Raw genomic sequence first — 27,377 nt, forward strand, 5'->3', positions numbered from 1 at the left:
CGGACATGTCATTACTTAAATGTAAATATCTGCAGTGACGTTTATACGTTGAATAAAGTATGTGGACGCCGTAGTTTGTAACTAATTTAGGTTTTTTATCAAATAGTTCAATAACTGTTACCCTGAATATACATTTACAGGCGCCGGCGTCTGTAAGTTTGACACTCTGTCCCCTCTACAACGTCTAGAAGTGCTTAACATTAGTTGTGAAACACCTTGTATAAATACAATGTTAGTCCACTTACTGAAAAACAATTACTAATTTTCAAGAACATTGTATTTCAATCTCCAGGTACCAAGATTTCTCCATTAAGCCTGATTATAATACTCGGCGAAAAAAATTATTTCCGCTTCTTGGATACATAATGGAAGATCAATCAGATGTAACAAGAATTGTTCCAGTATCTTCCTGTGGCGCCCCTACAGTGATTTCTTTGTTCCTCATCCTGACCGACCGAGGTGGCGCAGTGGTTAGCACACTGGACTCCCATTTGGGGGGACGACGGTTGAAACCTGCGTCCGGCCATCCTGATTTAGGTTTTCCGTGATCCCTAAATCGCTTCCAGCAAATGCCGGGATGGTTCCTTTGAAAGGGCATGGCCGACTTCCTTCCCCATCCTTTCCTAATCCGATGCGACCGAAGACATTGCTGTTAGGTCCCCTCCCCCAAACCAGCCAACCCATTCTGAAAATAATGTTCCACTGTGACCAGTCCTTGCCTTTATTAATGCAACCTTCTGCACGTAGGACGATGAAAAGAAAAAATATAGCGTACTCGGGTGTTTTTCTTTCAAGAAAATCATTTAAGAGTCAGTATTACACAGATTTTTAATAGGGTCGGAACTGGGACGTTTGTATAGCTACTTAAAAGTCCCCATTCGTCTTCTAAAATATTAAAAAGACTCCATACCCCTGGTCTACTCCTCCCCCCTTCCCCCCTCCCGACAAACCATCAAAAGTGCGCTCTTGTTTCCAGTAACTTTGAGGAGAACGCAAGCAATGAGCCTGGCCTAGTATTATTTACATTTATCGTAGCACTTTTTTTCAGGAGATTTGACAACAGTATGCTTCAGTCTATCTGTGATAGCGATGTATTGCATATTTTGTGTATTTGTAGAGAATAATTTTAGTAATACACATGAAAAACCTACAACAAACGTGGATTTTTGCTTTTGAGAGAGTTAATTATATTTTTTACTTTTTACTAGTAGAGAATCGAGTAACTGTAAGATATTGTATGTAAGCCGGCCGGTGTGGCCGAGCGGTTCTAGGCCCTTCAGTCTGGAACCGCGCGACCGCTACGGTCGCAGGTTCGAATCCTGCCTCGGGCATGGATGTGTGTGATGTCCTTAGGTTAGTTAGGTTAAAGTAGTTCTAAGTTCTAGGGGACTGATGACCTCAGATGTTAAGTCCCATAGTGCTCAGAGCCATTTGAACCGTTTTGTTGTATGTATATGGTATTGGCCATGGCTTCTGGTACGTATTCTGTCTCTTTATCCTTTGAACTGTCCAAATTAATCTTCCGCAGTACTTCTAGGACATGATTAATTCATATGTAGCACATCTGAGTGCCTTCACATTATTCCGTAGCTTTCTTTGTAGTAAATAAATTCTCACATTCCTTAACTGATTTTATGGTTTCGCTTTTAACTTTGGCCATATATTCAACTGCGGTAACTGAATTGTTAATTTTAGACATCATACAGAGAATATTTAATTTTTAATCATTTTCATTGAGGCTTCATAGTATTTCTTGTAACATGAGATCAGTCCTAGTTCTGCGCTTGTTCGAACTGTTTAATGTAATTTTCTTTCCACATTTGTCACCTACAGTTTTTACAACTACATAACTAATGCTATGCGTTTTGAATAGCACCGATGTTTACAGTTTGGTCGCATATAGTACACTCATGGTTAGAGGTTACCATAAGAAGTTATTCGTATAGATACAGACTTACCACATGTTGTTGTTGTGGTCTTCAGTCCTGAGACTGGTTTGATGGAGCTCTCCACGCTACTCTATCCTGTGCAAGCTTCTTCATCTCCCAGTACCTACTGCAACCTACATCCTTCTGAATCTGTTCAATGTATTCATCTCTTGGTCTCCCTCTACGATTATTACCCTCCACACTGCCCTCCAATGCTAAATTTATGATCCCTTGATGCCTCAGAACATGTCCTACCAACTGGTCCCTTCTCCTAGTCAAGTTGTGCCACAAACTTCTATTCTCCCCAATCCTATTCAATACCTCCTCATCAGTTACGTGATCTACCCACTTAATCTTCAACATTCTTCTGTAGCACCACACTTCGAAAGCTTCTATTCTCTTCTTGTCCAAACTGTTTATCGTCCATGTTTCACTTCCATACATGGCTACACTCCATACAAATACTTTCGGAAACGACTTCCTCACACTTAAATCTATACTCGACGTTAACAAATTTCTCTTCTTCAGAAACGCTTTCCTTGCCATTGCCAGTCTACATTTTATATCCTCTCTCCTTCGACCATCATCAGTTATTTTGCTCCCCAAATAGCAAAACTCCTTTACTACTTTAAGTGTCTCATTTCCTAATCTAATTCCCTCAGCATTACCCGACTTAATTCGTCTACATTCCATTATCCTCGTTTTGCTTTTGTTGATGTTCATCTTATATCCTCCTTTCAAGACACTGTCCATTCCGATCAACTGCTCTTCCAAGTCCTTTGCTGTCTCTGACAGAATTACAATGTCATCGGCGAACCTCAAAGTTTTTATTTCTCCTCCCTGGATTTTAATACCTACTCCAAATTTTTCTTTTGTTTCCTTTACTGCTTGCTCAATATACAGATTGAATAACATCGGGGAGAGGCTAAAACCCTGTCTCACTCCCTTCCCAACCACTGCTTCCCTTTCATGCCCCTCGACTCTTATAACTGCCATCTGGTTTCTGCTCCCTGTATTTTACCCCTGCCACCTTTAGAATTTGAAAGAGAGTATTACAGTCAACACTGTCAAACCTTTCTCTAAATCTACAAATGCTAGAAACGTAGGTTTGCCTTTCCTTAATCTTCCTTCTAAGGTAAGTCGTAAGGTCAGTATTGCCTCACGTGTTCCAACATTTCTACGGAATCCAAACCGATCATCCCCGAGGTAGGCTTCTACCAGTTTTTCCATTCGTCTGTAAAGAATTGGAGTTAGTATTTTGCAGCTGTGACTTATTAAACTGATTGTTCGGTAATTTTCACATCTGTCAACACCTGCTTTCTTTGGGATTGGAATTATTATATTCTTCTTGAAGTCTGAGGGTATTTCGCCTGTCTCGTACATCTTGCTCACCAGATGGTAGAGTTTTGTCGGGACTGGCTCTCCCAAGGCCGTCAGTAGTTCTAATGGAATGTTGTCTACTCCCGGGGCCTTGTTTCGACTCGGGTCTTTCAGTGCTCTGTCAAACTCTTCACGCAGTATCGTATCTCCCATTTCATCTTCATCTACATCCTCTTCCATTTCCATAATATTGTTCTCAAGTACATCGCCCTTGTATAGACCCTCTATATACTCCTTCCACCTTTCTGCTATCCCCTCTTTGCTTAGAACTGGGTTTCCATCTGAGCTCTTGATATTCATACAAGTGGCTCTCTTTTCCCCAAAGGTCTCTTTAATTTTCCTGTAGGCTCTATCTATCTTACCCCTAGTGAAATAAGCCTCTACATCCTTACGTTTGTCCTCTAGCCATGCCTGCTTAGCCATTTTGCACTTCCTGTCGATATCATTTTTGAGACGTTTCTATTCCTTTTTGCCTGCTTCATTTACTGCATTTTTATATTTTCTCCTTTCATCAATTAAATTCAATATTCCTTCTGTTACCCAAGGATTTCTACTAGCCCTCGTCTTTTTACCTACTTGATCCTCTGCTGCCTTCACTACTTCATCCCTCAGAGCTGCCCATTCGTCTTCTACTGTATTTCTTTCCCCCATTCCTGTCAATTGTTCCCTTATGCTCTCCCTGAAACTCTGTACAACCTCTGGTTTAGTCAGTTTATCCAGGTCCCATCTCCTTAAATTCCCACCTTTTTGCAATTTCTTCAGTTTTAATCTACAGTTCATAACCAATAGATTGTGGCCAGAGTCCACATCTGCCCCTGGAAATGTCCCACAATAAAACCTGGTTCCTAAATCTCTGCCTTACCATTATATAACCCATCTGATACCTTTTAGTATCTCCAGGATTCTTCCATGTATACAACCTTCTTTTATGATTCTTGAACCAAGTGTTAGCTATACTTACCACATACGAGTACATAAAGGTTCTACAAAGGCACCCTTCTTCGAAGAAACATTCCAAATCTATTCATCCAGAGAAACTTAAATGAACTGAGACAAGCTCCTCAACATACACAAGCTTCTTATGAAGCTCATTTGTGGGTACCTAACAGATTTTTGTGTGTGTGTGTGTGTGTGTGTGTGTGTGTGTGTGTGTTGTGAGAGAGAGAGAGAGAGAGAGAGAGAGAGAGAGAGAGAGAGAGAGAGAGAGAGAGAGAGAGAGATAGTGAGTGAGTGTGAGTGAGTGAGTGAGTTGTGTGAGTGAGTGTGTGTGTGAGAGTGAGTGTGTGTGTGAGAGTGAGTGTGTGAGTGTGTGTGTGAGAGAGAGAGTGTGTGAGAGAGAGAGTGTGTGAGAGAGAGAGTGTGTGAGAGAGAGAGTGTGTGAGAGAGAGAGAGTGTGAGAGAGAGAGTGTGTGAGAGAGAGAGTGTGTGTGAGAGAGAGAGTGTGTGTGAGAGAGAGAGAGTGTGTGAGAGAGAGTGTGTGTGTGAGAGAGAGAGAGAGAGAGAGAGAGAGAGAGTGAGAGAGAGAGAGAGAGTGTGAGAGAGAGAGAGTGAGAGAGAGAATAGCCCTGTAACATTATCTTGGAGCAATTAACAATTATAGCCCTCATCTCCTCAATAAGTGAGCTGGCACAGTGGTTGTGGTTCAGACATTAGGCTTACATTCAGGAGTATGATGGTTAAAATCTGAATCCAGCCACAATGATTTAGGTTTTCCGTGATTTCTCGCAATTGATAAATGCCAATTTCAGGATGGTTCCCATAGAAACATGGCATGATTTCCCTTCTCATCCATCTCCTGTGGCCCGTTTCTAATAACCTTATCATCGACTGGACATCAAACATTTAAATTCCTTTTTCCGACCTCCTTCTGCCTCATCCAACCTAGGAAATTTCCAAAACATCTTGCATAGTTCTGTTCGACTGAACTCAATTCAAATATCATTGTGGCTCTCACCAATAAGACTACGGATCCTTAAATATGTGGACCTGATACTAGCATAAATATTTCCGATTATTTCTATTTGTGATACCCTTACCATCTCCTCCTCACTCATAGAGGTGACAGACATGTCTTACCTAATTGGTAGTTATTTCCACTTCATGTACATGTGCTTGGGTGAAATTGCTCCAGGCATGTAACTCCTCTACTGTTACCCACAACCTCTACTAGTACTGATCTAGTGAAACTCATCTCCACAGTATATTTTTCCAGACAGTAAACCTTTTGCGTATTAAGAATGGTTAAAATTGTTCGACTCGTTCCTAAGTTATAAGATGGTATCCAAACGTACTTAAAATTTGAATTTTGAAATGGTAACGAGTACGCAGAAATACCACTCTGTTTCTCTTCATACATCTTTCTTGAATCAGTATCATCAGCGACTGCGAGCAGGTTGGTTTAGGTAGTTGTTGGCGATAGTATTTTCATTGTCGTGTTCCCGTGAAATTTGCGGTTTGCGACGGCTGATCTGAAAGTGCAACTGGTCTGTACAAATTTTTGTTTTTAAAATTATAAAAATCACTACAGAAACGGGCCAAAACTTTTGGAAACAGTGCCTTAGGCCAGAAACAGTTTTGCGACTGGCACAAGCATTACAAAAACGGGAGAATATCGCCCAATGATGACGATCCCTTCGGTACGTCTGCAATCGCCATCACACCAGAAAATTCCACGGAAGTGAAGATGTGGTACTGCCAGATTGTAGACAGGCCGTCTAAGACCTCTTTACCAAATGGGACCTGAGGTATCGTACGTTTGAGTGTATTCTGTTAGTAGAACTGACTGGAGAAGAATTGCGGCGCAGTTTGTGTCACGATGGATACAAGCTGATCAGAACAACATCGCGTGGAAGTCTGTAGAATGGAACGTAAGCAGCTCCTTCGAGACGACTCAAACTTTCTTTCAAAGGTCATTGTCGGTGACAGAAGTTTTGTTAATGGCTATGACCCCGAATAAAAAAAACAGCATGTGTAGTGGAGGACTTCTCCTTAATCTTGGCCAAAAAAACTAGACTAGTCGAAAGTAAATTTAATTCTTTGGTGATGTGGCATATTGACGAGAACCTTCATGAAGAGTTCATTCCTTCGACTAGGTGGTGAATAAAGTGTTCTACCGCGACGTTCTAAGAAGATTGAGGAGGGAGATAAACGGAAAACATCCATAGAAGTGGTGTACGAACGACTAGGTTCTCCATCAAAAAAAGCACGACCGCATACGGCCTACGTAATTCAGCAATTTTTCACTAAAAAGAAGGTAACAGTTGTTCTCTGCGCGTCTTAATCCCCAGACTTGGCTCCGTAAGACACCTTACACTTTTCCAAAATGAAAATCAAACTGAATGCGCAGTGATTTTGTTTAGTGGAGGAGGCTTAAGCAGAACCGCAGAGGTACTAAACATCCTAACAAAGACAGGCATCCAGGACGCATTTCAAAAGTGGCAGAAAAGTTGGTATTGAGGACAAAGATGTACAATAAGGTCTAGGTAAGACATAATTGCCGGCCGAAGTGGCCGTGCGGTTAAAGGCGCTGCAGTCTGGAACCGCAAGACCACTACGGTCGCAGGTTCGAATCCTGCCTCGGGCATGGATGTTTGTGATGTCCTTAGGTTAGTTAGGTTTAATTAGTTCTAAGTTCTAGGGGACTAATGACCTCAGCAGTTGAGTCCCATAGTGCTCAGAGCCATTTGAACCATTTAGTGCTCAGAGCCATTTTGAAAGACATAATTTTAAAAAAATGGTTCAAATGGCTCTGAGCACTATGGGACTCAACTGCTGAGGTCATTAGTCCCCTAGAACTTAGAACTAGTTAAACCAAACTAACCTAAGGACATGACAAACATCCATGCCCGAGGCAGGATTCGAACCTGCGACCGTAGCGGTCTCGCGGTTCCAGACTGCAGCGCCTTTAACCGCACGGCCACTTCGGCCGGCCATAATTTTAATCAACATACAAATACATCGGTAACGTTTTCATAACAGCTCGTATTTCCATTTTTCTAACAGATGTACTGATGTTCAAGATAATGAGACGTCATTGTGGTGCAGCTTACCTCCAGACTGGCAACTGTAACGGAGCAGGATATGTCGGCCAAGGTCGCATGGTCTCCAGCTACCCATCCAGTTGGCTCCAGGTACTTCTCCAGGTTTCCTAGAGCCTCGTATATGGCATCTCTCGCGTCCGCATCCACATTTCTTTTCCCCAGGAAGAAAACCGGATACTGCAATTGATGAAAGCGTTAGCAATATAATATACAGGTATACAAACTTCGGAACACACAGTAATGGATATTTATAATGACTGGACACTGTCAATAAAAATACAGAGGTTCACACGAAATCAGAAAATAGGAAACTTCAGATTCTACATTTGCACAGTGTGTCTGTTCCTATCGTAATTTATTCATAATCTACTTTACTGATTTACTTATTACTTTATAACTACACCCTCCGATACAAGTAACTAAAGCTGGCCACGTGAGCACATATATCGTTGTTAATGTCTGGCTGTTGGTTTTGGGGTGATCATATGGGACGTTACATTCCTCCTTACGTGAAAGGGATGGATAGAAAAAGCTATGAATATTAAGTATCTTCTACGAAGCAAAAAGAGGATTTTGACTATGTATATCATACATTTGAACATAATTAGGTAAGGCATTCAGCTGTTTCAGTCTTTCTTATATGGATAATAGAATACAGACCACAGCCTTAACATTTCAAGTCACTGGAAATGAGCTAGCATCTCCCTCGAGTAATGAAACGTAGAGTATTCCTCAGGGTCCCACGCTAGGGCTGCTTCTTTTCCATATAGACGATAGTTATCTGTCTTAACCTGCAACTTGCAACTGGTAACTCTAGGGCTGTTTTGTTTGTGAATAACACAAATGTAACTGAGGATGATTCAAATGTGATCTGAGTACTGTAATTAATAACGTCCTTTAGAGAAACAGATATTAATTCACAACTGAAAGACTGAGTTTTAACTGAAGTATTATACAGAATATCCGATTCTTAACTCTGGTGGAAGGTTTGTATTCACGACTTCCTCCAAAAGGTGAATGCAGCTGCCTTAACTGTAAGATTATTAGCATTAGTGATACGCAGAAACTGTTTTTCACACTATCATTTCTTGATGTAACATGCTATAATACTTTACGTAGATTATCCCATGACAAAATATTTTAGGTCACAGATAATATATGATGTTAATTAACCGGTCTCATGTAGGACTGTTTAACAATCTCGGTGTTCTAGCGCTGACATCACAGAACATACACTCCCTTACAAAATTTGTTGTTGGATCTGTGAACTTTTTAAAAGAGAATAACAGTAACAATGCATATACAGTGGGAAATGTCGAAGCTACTGTTTTAAAGAATAATTAGGCGCCATGTTAATGGAGTCATCCTTCGCTGTTGGGCACAATAATTTCATATTTGTCAATGAAAAACATAAATAGTGGATATTCGCCTCTATTAATTTATTTCGTGAACGAGTTTTCTGCTTAAAAGGACACCCTCAGATAATACCGAATATTACAAAGCCCAAATTAAGATGGATGGACCAGGTAAGAAGGAAATTCTGAGAGGAGCAAAGTGTGAACGTTCTACGGCATTAATTTATTTCGTGAATCGATTTTCGACTCATAAGGCCGCGTTCAAATGGTATCGTCTGAGGAGAAGCAAATGCCACATATATTACTTGCCTCTCAGGCTTGGTTGTCTAACGGTAAGACACGTGCCTGGAAACCGAGACGTCTCGAGATCGAATCCCAGTTGGACCACAGAATACTCCAGGCTGCCTTTAACATACCCTTAACCTCTCAGTGATGTGAAGTCTCAGCAGTAACGACAGGTGGTTCCGATTCCACGTTAAACTATAGTTCCACACATGACGCCGAAGTGACGACCAATTGAAAGACTTCCACCAGACCGTTGCGCCAGAATTATCGTCATCATTTGTCTACGGCACCAAAATAAGTAGAGCCAGGACCGGTTACATGAGCAGGTACCTGAATGAGAAATTGATTAATTGCTCTAATCAGCCTTGCATACGTCCGCCCCTGGTAGCTGAGTGGTCAGCGCGACAGAATGTGAATTCTCAGGGCCCGGGTTCGATTCCCGGCTGGATCGGAGATTTTCTCCGCTCAGCGACTGGGTGTTGTGTTGTTCTAATCATTACCATTTCATCCCCATCGACGCGCAAGTCGCCGAAGTGGCGTCAAATTGAAAGTCTTGCACCCGGCGAACGGTCTACCCGATGGGAGGCCCTACTCACACGACATTTCCATTTTAGCCTAACATGTGAGGGGCGCTCAATAAGTAACGCAACACTTTTTTCTGGGAGTAGGTTGGTTGTGTTCAGAATTGCCATACGCCATGTTATTACCCTCTCTTTTGGTTACAAAACCCTATTTTTTATCATAAACTCCTTTCAATACGACGGTCTTACGCTACCTTATAGGGAGGGCCTGCACGCCCGCACAGTACTGCTCTAATGGTCGACGTCGGAGCTTGTGACGATGTTCGACAAACGATTGCCACGATCAGCCTCGTTACATCCAAGATGGCCCTTCGTGGTCTTTTATGATCTTCTGTTGGGCTGCGAGTAACCCAGCGGACAAACAACTTTCAGTACTCCAATTGGTGGATGAGTTCATTTGAGCGGCGAGCTGTCTGATTGTTATCCGTCGATCACCTCGAATGGGAGTGGCCGCACATCCCAACATTGCAGGGGTCACAGCTGTGTGCGGCCGGGCAGCACGCGGTAGGTCAGACAATCTTGCGTGACCTTACTGCGATGACAGCAGATGCCTCGCCAAAGATTCACCAAGCTTTTGTTCATTGCCAGGTCCGTAGCCATCCTGCAAACGCCTATGAATATCTGCGATGCTCTGGTTTTCTGCTATAGGTAACTCAATGACAGGTCTCTGCTTGGAATGCATCTCCGCTAGAAAAGCCACTATGATGGCTACGTACAGCGCCGTCACCTATCGGAACTTCATTAAACTGTAGGGGCGAAGTTGATGTTCCACAACAAATTCTACATTTTTTCACCATTTTAAATTTGCCAAGAAAAAAAATTGTTCCATGTGTTACTGAATGCCCCTCTCAGAATTTGTCTCTGTTCTAAAGGGAGGGAAAACTGAGTCAGGACGCAGTGATCCTTTGTTCCATTTCTGGGGATGTTAAATGAGTCATTAGTCTTTTCTGACTGGTTTGATGCAGCCCACAAAAATTTCTCTATTGTGCCAACCTTTTCATCTCAGAGCAGCACTTACAACCAAAGCCATCAGTTATTTGTTGGATATAGTCCAATCTCCGTCTTCCTGTACAGTTTTTACCGTCTACAGCTCCCTCTAGTATCGTGTAACTTATTCCCTGATTTCTTAACAGAAATCCTACTGCCCGGCCTTTCTTCTTGTAAGCTTATTTGTCCGTCGCTGACATAGAAGACCGCAAACCTTCTTTCCTTCCCGTCTGGGCAAGCTGTGCAGTGACTAGAGTACATGTAAAGCTTACTGGGACATGGTAAATGCTAGCTACAATGAGGTCGATAATTCGATTAAAATACTGGCATTTTAATTTGATATTCCCCACAACTGACAAAATTTACACAAAAAATGTGAATTTCTTTGTCCACCCACACACTCCTGAGAATGGCACATTAACAATTTGCAATTACACGCCCGTTTCACTGGCAGCTGCGTTGATAAATACTCGGCACCTAGCAAGGATAACTACTAGATCAAGAATATTAGGTAAGTTGATGGAAGTGGTTAACCGTTGGTGAAAATCTCGCTTCTGAGCACACAAAGGGCTCTAACCGCAGAACTCTGCACGGAACACGCGTTGGTGCAGTGCTGCGATACATACCGTATTATACGATGGCCAAGACGCCGTCTCCAAGCCCATACCGCTCGATGGTTGAAGGCAAAGTCCTCTCTCTCCACAATTCTCCCGTCTCACACGCGTAAGAAAACACGGCGGAAGAATAACCCGTTTCGGCCAATGTCGAACGCTCTATCATCGCCGCGCGGGATTAGTCGAGCGGTCTGGGCGCTGCAGTCATGGACTGTGTGGCTGGTCCCAGCGGAGGTTCGAGTTGGGGGTTGTTTTCGGAAGGAGACCAGACAGCGAGGTCATCGGTCTCATCTGATTAGGGAAGGATGGGGAAGGAAGTCGGCCGTGCCCTTTCAAAGGAACCATCCCGGCATTTGCCTGGAGCGATTTAGGGAAATCACGGAAAACCTAAATCAGGATGGCCGGACGCGGGATTGAACCGTCGTCCTCCCGAATACGAGTCCAGTGTCTAACCACTGCGCCACCTCGCTCGGTCGGTTCGAGTCCTCTCTCGGGCATGGGTGTGTGTGTTTGTCCTTAGGATAATTTAGGTTAAGTAGTGTGTAAGCTTAGGGACTGATGACCTTAGCACTTAAGTCCAATAAGATTTCACACACATTTGAACATTTTTTGCTCTATTATCGCCGAAATCCCTCCAACGGCATTTCTGAGATCTAGCCAATGATCGAGTAGGTCATATTGCCCCTAGGCAAACGAAATTCCCGTCTTCGCCACGTGTTGCCCAGCACAGGTGGCTCCGGATGCCGGGCTACTCCCAAAAGCTCCGTATTGTCCCGCGTTTCCGGTGACCGCTACCTGCCGTCCACGGCGGCCCGGCGAGATACGGCCAGCTGCAGACTTTATATTCCACAATTCTCAACTTCAGACACTTTTCACCAAGCTTTAAGTTAGTGACTTAATCATGTAGACATGCAGGGAATACTGCTCGAGAGTGCCTCATATGTATCATAATTCAATAGAGTCACCATCTGATGCCCTTGCCAGTCCCCCTGTTATTAAAATGTTGGTAAGCTAACGTGTAAGTGCCCATGTCATGGCACCTTACATTCTTGTCAGTGTTTTCCATGTATTCCTTTTCTCACCGTTTCTGCACAGTATCTCCTCATCCCTTACCTTTATTATCAGTCCACCTAATTTTCAACATTATTCTGTAGCACCATACCTCAAATGCTTCTGTTCTCTTCTGTGCCCTTTTTTCCTCAATCAATGTTTCACTATCATACAATGCTACGCTCCAAACGGACATTATTAGAAATTTTTTCCTCAAAATAAGGCGTGTGTTTGATACTAGCACAGTTCTCTTGGGCAAAAATGCCCTTTTTGCCAGTACTAGTCTGCTTTTTATGCCCTCCTTGCTCCGTCCGTTATTGGTTATTTCGCTGCCTAGGTAGCAGAATTCCTTACTTCAACTGCTTCGTAATCACCAATTCTGATGATAAGTTCCTTGCTGTTCTCATTTCTGCTACTTCTCATTCCTTTCGTTTTTCTTCAATTTACTCTAAAACCATATTCTATGCTCATTAGACTGTTCATTCCATTCAACAGATTCTTCTACACTTTCACTGAGGATAGCAATGTCATCTGCGAATCTTATCACTGACATGTTTTCACCTTGAATTTTAATTCCACTCTTGAGCCTTTCTCTTATTTTCGTCATTGGTCCTTCAATGTACAGATTCAGCAGTAGGGGCGAATGACTAAATCGCTGTCTTAGGCCTTTTTAGTGCGAGCACTTCATCTTTCCCCATAACTTACCCCTATTTTTCTCAGAATTTCTAACATCTTCCACCATTTTACAATGTCGAACGCTTTTTCCAGGTCGACAAATCCTACGACCATGTGTGAACATAAATTCTGTGAATTGCTTCTGTTGAAGCTAAATATAACATTGCAGTTCCGATAGCAACCAATGTTAAAAATCACTTATGATCCACGACATACCAGAACGAAAAAAACGTCCACAGAAAACTCGCTCTACATGGGAAAGCTTAAGACAACGCTCTACATGCAGCCATCTCGGTCAACGTCTGACCACAATCTCCCAACGTCGTAAGCGTCTTTCCCACAATCTTAGTAACTAGCAACGTCAAAGAATTTCTCAGCAGTGACAAACATATAATTGTCCCATCGAAAAATTAATGTTATGTAATTATTTATCGCGATTCTGGTACCATTCCCGGAGCCACAGTACCGTAGCGTGCTGCTAGAGGTGCCTAAACAAAATGGCGCAGCCCACTGACAGAGTGGAGGTCAGTCACGCCAGTTTCTAGTGCCTCCACTAGTGGTGTGCTGCTGCACTGTGGTGCAGGAATTTCAATGTGTACCATGACTGCAGAAATGTATCTACAAACAAACAAAAAATTAATCACGCAACTTTGTTTTCGAGGTACTAATTATAACCTCATGACAACCCCTCCAACTAACAGAACGTACAGTACTCTTTCAGACAGATCGTACCCGGCCAACATTTGCACTCCCAGAAGGCGCTGACGTTCCACAAGCGCAGTTGAGTCTGCTGAGGGCTCCAGCTTCCCCCACCACTTTGCTATGAGCAGCTGTGAGTGAGACGGCTATAATGCTAAAGGTTTCACAAGCAGGAAACTTAGGAAGGCGCGTTTGCAACACAATGCAGCTACCTCTAAGAGAAGAATGTTGCTGGATGCTTTTATAAGCAGGCATTTATGCTGTGTGTGTATTTTTAACTTTCTATTTTTCTGACAAAGCAATTACTTTTATTACTGGATTAAATAACTGTATTATCTAATGCTAATAAGGTGAGCAGAAACACAAGAAACATTATATACAGGCATTTATCTTTATGCTGCGATAATGAAATACGAATGGGTCCACCGTTTTGTAAGTACACAAATTATTGTTTTATCACCCAAACATGTTTCGCCAGTTGTGGCGTTCTCAATGGCTTTTTTGTATTTTATTTTCGTTTTGTTTCAAGTTGTATGTGTCCTGTAGCTGCCGACCAAAATGAGCCACAGGTCTAACTTAGCACACCATGTCATCATTGTAATATCTGGATAGTCCTGAGCTGTGACAAATTTGTTGTTATGTACAAAACATATTTTTGTGTAGTTGAGCTGAACGTTTTCTCCTGCTAGTTTGTAAACACTGAGTCTTACTATGTTGCGGTGGCTTGAACACATGTGTTCTAGCCGTAGCAAATTAGCAAGATGCAGCATTTACAAACGAGGAGGTCACAGCACAGGACTATCCAGACACTACAATGACGACATGGTGTACTAACGTAGACCTGTGGCTGATTTTGGTTGGTAGCCACAGGACACACACAATCTAAAAAGTACTAGTAAAATAAAATAAAAAAGCCACTGAGGACGCCACAACTGTTGTGAAACATGTTTGGGTCGTAACACAAAACAATAATTCATGTACTTGCAAAAAGGTGGATCCTTCCTTAATTCATTATTATTTTTCTGCAAGCACGCGAACTGAACTCAAAATCTAATAAGATAGTTACGTAGTAATGTTTGTAAATCTACAAAAGTTTTAACTTTAGAACATATAATAATTCTGGAAGTATGGTTCGTGATACAGTCAAACACATGGAGTTACGCAGTTACGACCTATTATGACGTGAACGCTGGTGGGACTTAGTCACTTTCATAAGAGAAGAGAAAGTTCACACAGATTGTTGAACCGAACCTCGAAATAAGTTTAGCGGATTGTCTGTGCAGTTGAGGATACTGATTTTGGGGTAACGTTTTATAAAAGCGTGGTAAATTTCTGGATTGGACAAACAAGTTGCTGATCTGGGTGCTTCACTGTACATCTATCACCCCAGGTCGGAAGTAATGAGATACATCAACAGCGAAAAGCGAAAGTGGCCTGCCAAATAAATCGAAACCCATCTTCATTTGTGCTATTTCTTGGTTTCTCTTTGAGATCTCATAGTGAAATTTTCAATTACTAAAACCTAGTCATCGTGTCTGGTCCACGAATGACTGCCTTGAGTTACAAGAAATGTTTCACTTCATGAACTTGAAGTTGATATTTCCATAGGGTTGCTTTTTATTGATATCGCCAAACCGGTCCGCCATTTCTCTTACCAAATGATTCTCCCCTTGCATTAAGACACTCAATGAATCATATACATTATGTGATCAAAAGTATCCGGGCACCTGGCTGAAAATGACTTACAAGTTCGTGGCGCCCTCCATCGATAATGCCTGAATTCAGTATGGTGTTGGCCCACCCTTAGCCTTGATCACGGCTTTCACTATCGCAGGCATACGTTCAATCAGGTTCTGGAACGTTTCTTGGGGAATGGCAGCCCACTCTTCAAGGAGGTGCACTGAGGAGAGGTATCGACGTAGGTCGGTGAGGCCTGGCATGAAGTCGGCGTTCCAAAACATCCCAAAGGTGTTCTATAGGATTCAGGTCAGGGCTCTGTGCATGTCAGTCGATTACAGGGATCTAACCACTCCACCACAGGCCGTGCATTGTGAACAGGTGCTCGATCGTCTTGAAAGATGCAATTGCCATTGCCATTGCCAATTGATATTCAACAGATGCAAGCAGGAATGTGCTTAAAACATCAATGTAGACCTGTGCTGTGATAGTGCCACCCAAAACAACAAAGGGTGCAAGCCTCCACCACAAAAAACACGACCTCACCATAACACCACCACCTCCGAATTTTATTGTTGGCACTACACACTGGCACATGACGTTCACCGGACATTCGCCATATCCACACGTTGCCGCTGGATTGCCACATTGTGTACGGTGATTCGTCACTCCACATAACGTTTTTCCACTGTTTAATCGTCCAATGTTTACAGTCCTTACACCAAGAGAGGCGTCGTTTGGCATTTACCGGCGTGATGTGTGGCTTAGATCAGCCGCTCGACCATGAAATCCAAGTTTTCTCACCTCCCGCCTAACTGTCATAGTACTTGCAGTGGATCCCGATGCAGTTTGGAATTTCCGTGTGGTGGTCTGGACTGATGTCTGCCTATTACACATTACGGCCCTCTTCAACTGTCGGCGGTCTCTGTCAGTGAACAGACGAGGTCGGCCTGTACGCTTTTGTGCTGTACGTGTCCCTTCATGTCTCCACTTCACTATCACATCGGAAACAGTGGACTAGGGATGTTTAGGAGTGTGGAAATCTCACGTACAGACGTATGACACAAGTGATACCCAGTCACTTGACCACATTCGAAGTCCGTGAGTTCCGTGGAGCGCCCCATTGTGTTCTTTCACGATGTCCGATGACTACTAAGGTCGCTGATATGGAGTACCTGGCAGTAGGTGGCAGCACAATGCACCTATTATGAAAAACTTATGTTTTGAGGGGTTTCCGGATACTTTTGATCACACAGTATAATTAGTGACGTCGATCATAAAAGATTTTGTCACTGCTCTTCGCACTGTAAACTCAGTTTTTTTCCCTAATGGACTCTTTCAGTTCAGCCTGCATTCACCGTCGTTCATCAGAAGGAAAATGAGTCATACCCTCTTTCTGGCTGGTGCTGTAATGACGATCCAGTGAATGTGCCACTTCATACTAAGCAAGTTGCGTGGCCTTTAAGGGATTCGAAAAAATAATGTAATTTCCATTTGGCATTGAACGATGTGGCCTCTCCACTTTCCTTTTTTGTCATCGGTACAGACGCCAGCAGTATTTCTAATGAAGAACGTAATTGCAATTTAACGCAAACAGTACTGTCAGCAAAGTGCTCGACATCTGGAAAGCCGAGGGCTTTGCTCTACCGGTGTCCGGCTGCAGCATTCATTGTCCGCTTCCTCCTCACCCCTCAATCTCATTCGCCGCTGCGGCTCGGAGCGCTAAGTAGGAGAGCGAAAAAAAATGTAATGCCACATTCTAAGAGGAGAGTACATTTGCAGATGTAGGCTACATCTGGTTTACACTGCCCAACAATTACTTATCCCACGTTTCCTTTTATTTCTCGCAGTCCTCGACGTTAAAGCCTGGGGGCATCGTGGTCCAGCGCCGCTCTGCAGTGCCTTCCCTGTGAGCAATGTGACCACTACATTGCTCCCCACAGCGGCGACTTCTCACTGGCATACATGCAGTTGCAACCACTTGGCAGATAGTTTCAGGCTTGTTTTTAGAAAGTGAGCCTTTCACCTTGCATTTTCTACCATACTGATTCTCAAGGGAAATGTGGCTATACACACATAAGACGCAAGTGAGCTCTAATTTCTCTTATCTTCGTGGCTCCTGTACGAGATGCACGTGGTGGCAGTACAAATGTTCTTCCGTCTGTCGCAAAATCCTGCTCTCAAAATTTTTCTAATAGTATTTCGAGAAAAGACAGTCTTCTTTCGCCGGCCGCGGTGGTCTAGCGGTTCTAGCCGCTCAGTCCGGAACCGCGCGACTGCTACGGTCGCAGGTTCGAATCCTGCCTCGGGCGTGGATGTGTGTGATGTCCTTAGGTTAGTTAGGTTTCAGTAGTTCTAAGTTCTAGGGGACTGATGACCTCAGCTGTTAAGTCCCATAGCGCTCAGAGCCATTTTTGAACAGTCTTCTTTCCAGTGATTTCCATTTGAGTTTACGGGGCATTTCCACAATACTCATGAGCTGATAGCAAAAACCGGTAACAAATCTGGCAGGACGCCTCGTAACAGCTACCAAGTCTTGCTTGAATCTGACCTGGTGGGGATCCAAATAGTCGAACAGTACTCGGCAATTTGTCGTATAAGTGATCTGTAGGCGTTCTCCTTTATAAATGAGCAACATTTTCCCATAATTCTCCCAATACACAGAAATCGACCGTTCGCCTTCCCTAAAACCGACCTGACGTGCTTGTTCCATATCACGTCGCTTCGGAACGTTACACCAAGAGATTAATCGACGTGACTGTGTCAGGCACAGAGCTTATACTGTGTCATTACAGGATCCTTGTTGCTACTCATCTGCATTAACCCAGGAGTGGGCGCGTGGGGTACACCTGTCAGCCAGCGGTTTTACACTGTGATTATTTCCGTTACATTTAAAGTTGCAGCGTTCCCACGCTCAGTACCTTTCAAATCGGTGCATTGTTGAAGATCCGTTTACAGTTAACGTCAGTTGGACAGCTAAACACAGAGCAGCAGGACGTTGAAGTGAGTTGGGGTAAAACTGTCCACCACGCGCCTATCTACGTAACAATTTCTTAAGGTAGGTGTTTTATTTTTTAAACATTTTTCATAGTAAATTCGCTGTATGTACAATATTTAAAATTTTTATTAATCTGAATAAAACAACTATGTTAACTAAAGTGATTACTTACGCAGTCTTCAACACGTACTATAATTTACAGAAACTGATACTCATAAATATGTTTCTATTTTAGTGATGTCAGATCCGAAGAAAAGAAGAGTGGATGTGCCTTCCGACCCTGAAGTGTGGATAAGGTGCTCGAAAAAGATGCAGAGAGTGATGAAAATGACGTATTTGATTCTGAAGAATCTAATTCAAATGAAGATGGTCATCTAATGGAAAGCGATCATGATAGCGAAACTGAACAATCTGCAGATGAATACGATAATAAGAACTGTGAGTCTAGTATTTCCTTTTATCTTGGGGAGGACAGTAAAACAAAATGGTCTCAGTCTTTTCCTAAAAGAACAAGGTCAGAGAATATAATAACTCATTTACCTGGCCCCACTATGCATGCATCTGCAATACTTTCAGAAAGTTATAAGATTTTTTCTTAGACAGCAGTGTTTACAAAACTATAGTTAACTGCAGAAATAGTTATGTAAGAAATTTGAAAAGCAAATTTCAGAGACATGGAGATGCTAGATTCACTGATGAGACTGAAAAAAGAGCACTTTTCGGTATACTCTACCTAATAGGAACCCTAAGAAGTTCTAAAAAAAACACTGAATTACGGCAAGGTGCACGTGTTCTACTGGGCATAAATTCAACAGTTACACGACAAGACAATCCCAGATAAGGTTCCATAGGACGTGGCTACGAGTGTGGAAGGCAGAAAGACAAGTCAACTAGAAAATGTCATAAATGTGAAAAGTGGACGTGTTCGCCCCATTTGCAAAGCGTATGTGTTAGCTGTCTCTGAAATAAATTATTGAAATATTTTTTTGGATGTCTGTGTTTTATTTCCATCCCTATACATATAGAAACATAGAAAAAGAAACTAAAGAACATTTGATAATCATTGCAATGAGTAATTAAGAAACACAAATGGGGGACAGGAGTCCCCTACGCGCCTAACCCCGTAACGATATAGCACGCGCCTACTGCAGTGTTAACTTATATTCTCCAGCATTTATACCAAGCTACAGTTCATCGTACAAAACAGAATTTCTGTTCGATTCATCTCGTATACTCCTAGAGCAACTCAACGATGACACTTTTACGTACATCAGAGCAGTAGAAGCAAACAGTCGCTGATTGCTGCTTACAGTCGGTTCAGTGCACTTAGGGTGGGGTGTCGCCAAAAGATGCCAGTTACTCTGTTTACGTGCAACATAACTTCCGGAAGACGAAATTCGTGTGTCGTAGACCGATATCCGACGACGAGTTTACATGTTAAACTCTGAATTTCTTTTGGTAACCCAGTCAAACGTTTCTTCTCGAATCGACAATTGTAAATACCATGGCTTCTGGAAATCAGCTGTTTTGGTGTTCTGTGTGGTAAGGACGATGGCTGTTTCCCTTCAGTCAAATGTAACTCAGTCTAATATTTCCTACTACATCTTTGTTGCACAAGAAAAAAAGACGGAAAATGAGCAAATTTCAAAAACGTTGAGCATTTACATGGGATACAAAGTCGAATGTGGAAGTGGGTATTCTGCAGTTAGAACTGCTTTTCAGAATCGATACTAGATATTTTTTACAAGATCAGCCAGAAGCAGTGTTGGAAAATCGGTTTACGAAGAGCGGTTTTTGGAGCCCCTTGTAAATGTAATACCCGCATGCTGACGTTCACTTAAGAAACCAGCCAAGACGTGGAGGGGGTGGGGGAGGGGGCAAGACGTAGGGGGATGGGGTCAAATGTTAGCTCCGAGTAACAGCTGGAAGTAGACTAACTACGCTAAAATCGGGGAAAAAAAGCTGGACAGAAGTCGGTTTTGCGTCTCGTACAAGACAAATTATCACACCTACCCACAGATTATACAAGAGTCCAAGAACATCTTTTTACTATAGTCTGTTTGTTCATTATAAGTGTCACACTGAAAATCATAAGCGTCCTATTGTTGTCACTGGTAATTTCTACTTTTTTTTAGACCCATTTACATCATATTAAACACGCCCGGAAAAGAGATTGTTTTATTGAGACAGATTCTGCATTTCCAAAATGCTGAAAGGCGCTGACACAGTGCAGCATCGTCAACTGCTAATGAAGATACGATCGCACGGAGTATCTTAAGAGACATGTGATTTCCTCCAGGAATATTTGACGAATGAAGCCCAGTATGTTACACTGGACTGTGAAAGCTCTACAGAAACGAAAGTAACATCACGTGTGCCCTGTGAAAGCGTAATAGGACCTCCGATGCTTTCAATCTACATGAACTATTGAATACATGAACTATTTACCAGCTAGGATGAGCAGCACTGCAAGGTTGTACAGAAAAGTATCATCACTGGACAATCGTAACAAATTTCAGAAAAATCTGAACAATATTTCCCCTAGGTATAGTTAATGTGTACAAGGTGGATAGGTATAATACGCAACAAATTGATTTATTTGTTTAAATTTTCATTAATGGGTTACTCGCTAAGCCGTTCCTAAGCTTCAAAAAGGTCTGCCTTGGTTGACACCGCATATTAGCCGGATGCCAGCCACTTCACGCTCTATTTATGTGATATGTGAACTTGTGCTGACGAAGTAACGCCACGGACAAACATCGCTAACGATGTCAATCAACTATACAGGACGAAACCAATCACAGGAACAGAATCGGTCACGTGGGGTGCTGGGGGCGGCCTGAGGCGTGCGGCCGAGTGAAGTTCCCTGTTCTCAGGCAGCTCTCAGACCTTCAGACCTTCCTTCCGCTCCTCTCCGGCCATGAAGGCCCCACCTTGTACAAAAGATTTCGGACTTTATTTCTGTATTCCTTAAGGATAGACAACAAACCATGCTATGATTCAGTTTCAGTAGTAAACTTTGGCATTTCTGGTTCCACACCCTGCAGACATTTCCTAAACAGTGGATGCCCAACCGCTTCTGAAGTCCTTCCTACCGGCCAAATCTTCAAGCACTTGTACAGATAGCAGCGCTCATTAAAGCTGGACACGTGTGAGATAATAGCCTCAATAAAGATAACGAATCCGATATTATCCTATTACAAGGTTAGCGATGAACATCTTCAGCATCTTACACGATATAGAGCGATGTGGAATAGGACGTCCATGTAAAATCAATATGGTGAAGGGAAAATGCAACGCATGTGTAAAGGAAATCACATAATAGGCAGTAGCAGCGTGCATTAGGACACAGTGCATGCGCAAAAAGATACAAAGCTTAAGTTATTGCAAGTTTGTGTCCGATGGGCTCCACGATTATTGTCCGAAGACGGTAACCTACAGAGAAGAACCATCGGCCAAAATCTTCAGAGATTTCAAAATGAAGGTGATGGTTTTTGGACGAGTATTGTGATAGGCGATGAAAGCTGTAAGGATGGGAAGCTAACACTTCGCGACGGCGAAGGATATTCAGAAAGCAGGGCATCACTGTCTTCATGCAGCTGGAACATAGTTCTGTCGGAAGGGTATGTTCAGACTTGCAGAACATTGGCGAAACCGTGTGCAAAGAAATGGAGATTATGTTGAAAAGTGAGAGAAATATCTCTAGATTACGATGATGCACTTGGCTTCTTTTTAAAAAAATTAAGAGATTTAAAAATTGTTGCTCATTACTTTTAGCATTATAATTCCACGTTTTTGATTTCGTGAAGTGAAAAGTTTGATACTTTATACCCTTGAACTTTTACAGGCAGATTCCAATGTTCGCATCACTTTGAAATTTTAGCAAGATTCATTCAAATAACTGTTCGCTTCGTTCATAGCATGTTTTGTAACAAAACCTTGCAAAATCTATATAAACACACTTACTGTTGTAGCCCTTAGACGAGGAAGAAGTACTGTCGCTTCGAAATACAGTCTCTGGTCGACCAGCGCCCTCTGCTTCACATCCTTCGGATAGAGAGATTCATCCTTTCCGTAGCGTGACACCAGGTAAGTGGCGATTACGTGGCTGCCACAAGCGGAACATTATTACAGCGTTACAGAGATTGTGAGAATGGAATAATGGAGTATATGAGACGACACAGAAAATCACCGCTGGACATACCTGTCGTGAAGAATCAAACCATTGTCGTCCATGGCTGGTACCATGTGTTCTGGATTTATCTGAAATAAAAGAGGCAGTATTTAGTAAAAATCAGAGTTTTGGGGACTAACATAGTCAAATGAATACTAAAATACTAGACTGTTTCACTGGTTCATATGGCTCTGAGCACTATGGGACTTAACATCTGAGGTCATCAGTCCCCTAGAACTTAGGACTACTTAAACCTAAATAACCTAAGGACATCACACACACCCATGACCGAGGCAGGATTCGAACCTGCGACCGTAGTAGTCGCGCGGTTCCGGTCTGAAGCGCTAGAACCGCTCGGCCACAGCGGCCGGTTGTTTCACTAGTGACTGGCGGAAATCTCATAGCATGTCTACGATAGCTTGGTGTCGACAGTGATTCACTACCAGACATGGATGTAGCTGCAGAAGAAGAAGGCAGCTCGTGGCTGCAAGAAACTCTTTATTGCAGTTTATTTACGGTCATTCAGTCTTCGATGCTGCTAGTGTTGATCCCTGGCGAGCACGACAGATACACCAACACCTTGTCTCTCGGTGTGTTTAGCTCTCAATCTGCTCTGGCCAGCAGTGGCGCAGGCCGCGTGCTGCCGTTACTGCTGTATCCGAGTATGTGTCGAATTTCCCACCTGTAGCACGATGGCCAAGAGTCGGCTGCCGTCACCGAGAAAGCGGCGGACAGCATCTTGCCCCAATGTCACAGGGCAGAGGAGTCCTCGGTTTGGACCCTGGCACATTCAGAGATGCATGGATCCCAGCATCGCAGACCTTTGAAGGTGGCAGAGTGCAGAGCTGCCCACACACCCAGTCAGGCAGCAGTCGAAGGCTGGTGCTAGAGAAAGATGGCTACCTTCCATTCCTGGATGTTTTGGTTAAACGGAAAGGTGACGGCTCGGTGGGACATTCTGTCTATTGTAAGCCCACTCACACTGATTTGTACTTGCATTCTTCTAGTTGCCATCATCCATCCCAGACCATCAGTGTACTTAAAACCGCTGTGCATAGGGCACATGCGGTGTCGAATGCAGAGAATTTACCTAAAGAACTTGCACATTCAAGGGCGGTGTTCAGAGACAATGGATACTCGACCCGGCAAATTAACAGGGCCTTCTCAACTAGAGCCAGAAACCGGGAAGTGAATACAGAGGAGAACGTGCCAGCCAAGTCCCTAGCTTTTCTTCCCTTCGTTGGAAATATCTCCTTCAAGATAGCGAGGATTCTTAATAACTTTCATGTGAAAGTGCTTTTTCGTCCTCCTTCTAAGATTTAGGATTTGCTGGGATCGGTGAAAGATGATTTGCTACTGCTTGAGGTGGCAATTTACAAAATACCGTGTCAATGTGGTATGGCCTATATGCACTACTGGCCATTAACATTGCTGCACCACGAAGATGACGTGCTACAGACGCGAAATTTAACCGACAGGAAGAAGATGCTGTGATATGCAAATGATTAGCTTTTCAGAGCATTCACAAAAGGCTGGCGCCGGTGGCGACTCCTACAAAGTGCTGACATGAGGAAAGTTTCCAACCGATTTATCATACACAAACAGCAGTTGACCGGCGTTGCCTGGTGAAATGTTGTTGCGATGCCTCGTGTAAGGAGGAGAAATGTGTACCATCATGTTTCCGACTTTGATAAAGGTCGGATTGTAGCCTATCGCGATTGCGGTTTATCGTATCGCGACATTGCAGCTGGCGTTGGTCGAGATGCAGTGACTGTTAGCAGAATATGGAATCGGTAGGTTCAGGAGGGTAATACGGAACGCCGTGCTGGATCCCAAAGGCCTCGCATCACTTGCAGTCGAGATGACTGGCATCTTATCCGCATGGCTGTAAAGGATCGTGCAGCCACGTCTCGATCACTGAGCCAACAGATGGGGACGTTTGCAAGTCAACAACCATCTGCACGAACAGTTCGACGACGTTTGCAGCAGCATGGACTATCAGCTCGGAGACCATGGCTGCGGTTACCCTTGACGCTGCATCACAGACAGGAGCGCCTGCGATGGTGTACTCAACGACGAACGTGGGTGCACGAATGGCATAACGTCATTTTTTCGGATAAATCAAGATTCTGTTTATAGCACCATGATGGTCGCATCCGTGTTTGGCGATATCGCGGTGAACGCACATTGGAAGCGTGTATGCGTCATCGCCATACTGGCGTACCACCCGGCGTGATGGTATGGGGTGCCATTGGTTACACGTCTCGGTCACCTCTTGTTCGCACTGATGGCTCTATGAACAGTGGACGTTACATTTCAGATTTGTTACGACCCGTGGCTCTACCTTTTATTCGATCCCTGCGAAACCCTACATTTCAGCAGGATAATGCACGACCGCGTGTTGCAGGTCCTGTACGGGCCTTTCTGGATACAGAAAATGTTCGACTGCTGCCCTGGCCAGCACATTCTCCAGATCTCTCACCAATTGAAAACGTCTGGTCAATGGTGGCCGAGCAACTGTCTCGTCACAATACGCTAGTCACTACTCTTAATGAACTGTGGTATCGAGTTGCATGGGTAGCTGCACCTGTACGCGCCATCCAAGCTCTGTTTGACTCAATGCCCAGGCGTATCAAGGCCGTTATTACGGCCGGAGGTGGTTGTTCTGGGTACTTATTTCTCAGTAGCTATGCACCCAAATTGCGTGAAAATGTAATCACATGTCAGTTCTAGTATAATATATTTGTCCAATGAATACCCGTTTACCATCTGCATTTATTCTTGGTGCAGCAATTTTAATGGCCAGTAGTGTAGTAGGACAGACAACGCGTACAGTGGAAGAGCGTTGTACAGAACATCAACGCTGCACTCGCCTACTGCAACCCAGTAAATCTGCAGTTGCGGAACATTGTATTTCTAACGGACATTCAATGGAGGACGACAAAACTTCGATTTTGGCCACAGCAACATCTTTTTGGGACTCCATTATCAAAGAATCCGTTGAAATAAGCATTGCGGGAAATCTAATGAACCGTGACAGTGGTTACCAATTGAACAACGCATGGAATCCCGTCATCTCCGAAATTTTCTCGAGACGAAGACGCCAGAAGACCTCGATAGCTGCGGCCAGCGACAATACCGACAGCAGCTGAGTATTGCAGTTCCACCAGAGAGGGCGCTATCGCTGGGTGGTGTGGTCCTCCTGTGTCCGCGACTGCAACGCATGCGCGGCTGTACTATCAGCTCACTATGTAAGACGGAGCGGAGAACGCCTTCGTGAGTCCTCGTTCGGCTCACCTGATGATGGCAGGCAGTCGTCCAGCAGAAATATCGTGCAATGAAGTTTACGTCGACCGGCTGCAAACCCGAACTCATTTTGAACACTGTATATGTGGCTCATACACGATGATGCACCAGAAGATTTTCGCAGCAACATGCGTGTGCATTTGAAAATTCCGTCCAAGACAGTTTCGATTGGTCGGAGAGGCCCCACATCTTTGCCTGTACATTCTCCAGACCTCAGTTGACTAATGTTTTCACTAAGATTCTTGAAGTCACTGATGGTCGACGTCACTCACGTCGTATTTTATAACATTACTGATACCGTCAATAATGTTTCAAATTTATCATACTTCATGTGATTCATTCATTTAGGTACTGTGAAATCATAATCATAATTATTTCTAAGAAATAATGAAGTATGTGTAAAACGCGATGGTATGAGTTGTACGTCCTCATGTTGTCTCGTACGCAACTCTTTAAAAAGCAGTCATGGCGACAACAAACTGAGTTACGTGACGTAGTACGAAAACAATGAGATTTATAAATAATAACTAGGAGGAAATACATCAGTTATCGACTATTTAAGTATTTTACTAAAATACACTCCTGGAAATTGAAATAAGAACACCGTGAATTCATTGTCCCAGGAAGGGGAAACTTTATTGACACATTCCTGGGGTCAGATACATCACATGATCACACTGACAGAACCACAGGCACATAGACACAGGCAACAGAGCATGCACAATGTCGGCACTAGTACAGTGTATATCCACCTTTCGCAGCAATGCAGGCTGCTATTCTCCCATGGAGACGATCGTAGAGATGCTGGATGTAGTCCTGTGGAACGGCTTGCCATGCCATTTCCACCTGGCGCCTCAGTTGGACCAGCGTTCGTGCTGGACGTGCAGACCGCGTGAGACGACGCTTCATCCAGTCCCAAACATGCTCAATGGGGGACATATCCGGAGATCTTGCTGGCCAGGGTAGTTGGCTTACACCTTCCAGAGCACGTTGGGTGGCACGGGATACATGCGGACGTGCATTGTCCTGTTGGAACAGCAAGTTCCCTTGCCGGTCTAGGAATGGTAGAACGATGGGTTCGATGACGGTTTGGATGTACCGTGCACTATTCAGTGTCCCCTCGACGATCACCAGTGGTGTACGGCCAGTGTAGGAGATCGCTCCCCACACCATGATGCCGGGTGTTGGCCCTGTGTGCCTCGGTCGTATGCAGTCCTGATTGTGGCGCTCACCTGCACGGCGCCAAACACGCATACGACCATCATTGGCACCAAGGCAGAAGCGACTCTCATCGCTGAAGACGACACGTCTCCATTCGTCCCTCCATTCACGCCTGTCGCGACACCACTGGAGGCAGGCTGCACGATGTTGGGGCGTGAGCGGAAGACGGCCTAACGGTGTCCGGGACCGTAGCCCAGCTTCATGGAGACGGTTGCGAATGGTCCTCGCCGATACCCCAGGAGCAACAGTGTCCCTAATTTGCTGGGAAGTGGCGGTGCGGTCCCCTACGGCACTGCGTAGGATCCTACGGTCTTGGCGTGCATCCGTGCGTCGCTGCGGTCCGGTCCCAGGTCGACGGGCACGTGCACCTTCCGCCGACCACTGGCGACAACATCGATGTACTGTGG

The 27,377-nt window shown here is 43.8% G+C and overlaps 1 protein-coding gene across 1 annotated transcript in view; it reads right to left on the minus strand.

The window, feature by feature from the left end:
• The window catches only part of LOC124622347 (glutathione S-transferase D7-like), a 92,116-nt gene that overhangs the window by 13,663 nt on the left and 51,076 nt on the right, over positions 1-27,377 (minus strand). Inside the window, exons 3-5 of the mRNA XM_047148024.1 lie at positions 22,474-22,532; positions 22,236-22,377; positions 7,358-7,525 (exon numbers count right to left, since the gene is read on the minus strand). Of these exons, the coding sequence (XP_047003980.1) occupies positions 7,358-7,525; positions 22,236-22,377; positions 22,474-22,532 (369 nt within the window). The remainder of the gene's footprint in view (positions 1-7,357; positions 7,526-22,235; positions 22,378-22,473; positions 22,533-27,377) is intronic.

This window comes from Schistocerca americana, chromosome 7, assembly GCF_021461395.2.
Source record: "Schistocerca americana isolate TAMUIC-IGC-003095 chromosome 7, iqSchAmer2.1, whole genome shotgun sequence".
Taxonomy (NCBI): domain Eukaryota; kingdom Metazoa; phylum Arthropoda; class Insecta; order Orthoptera; family Acrididae; genus Schistocerca; species Schistocerca americana.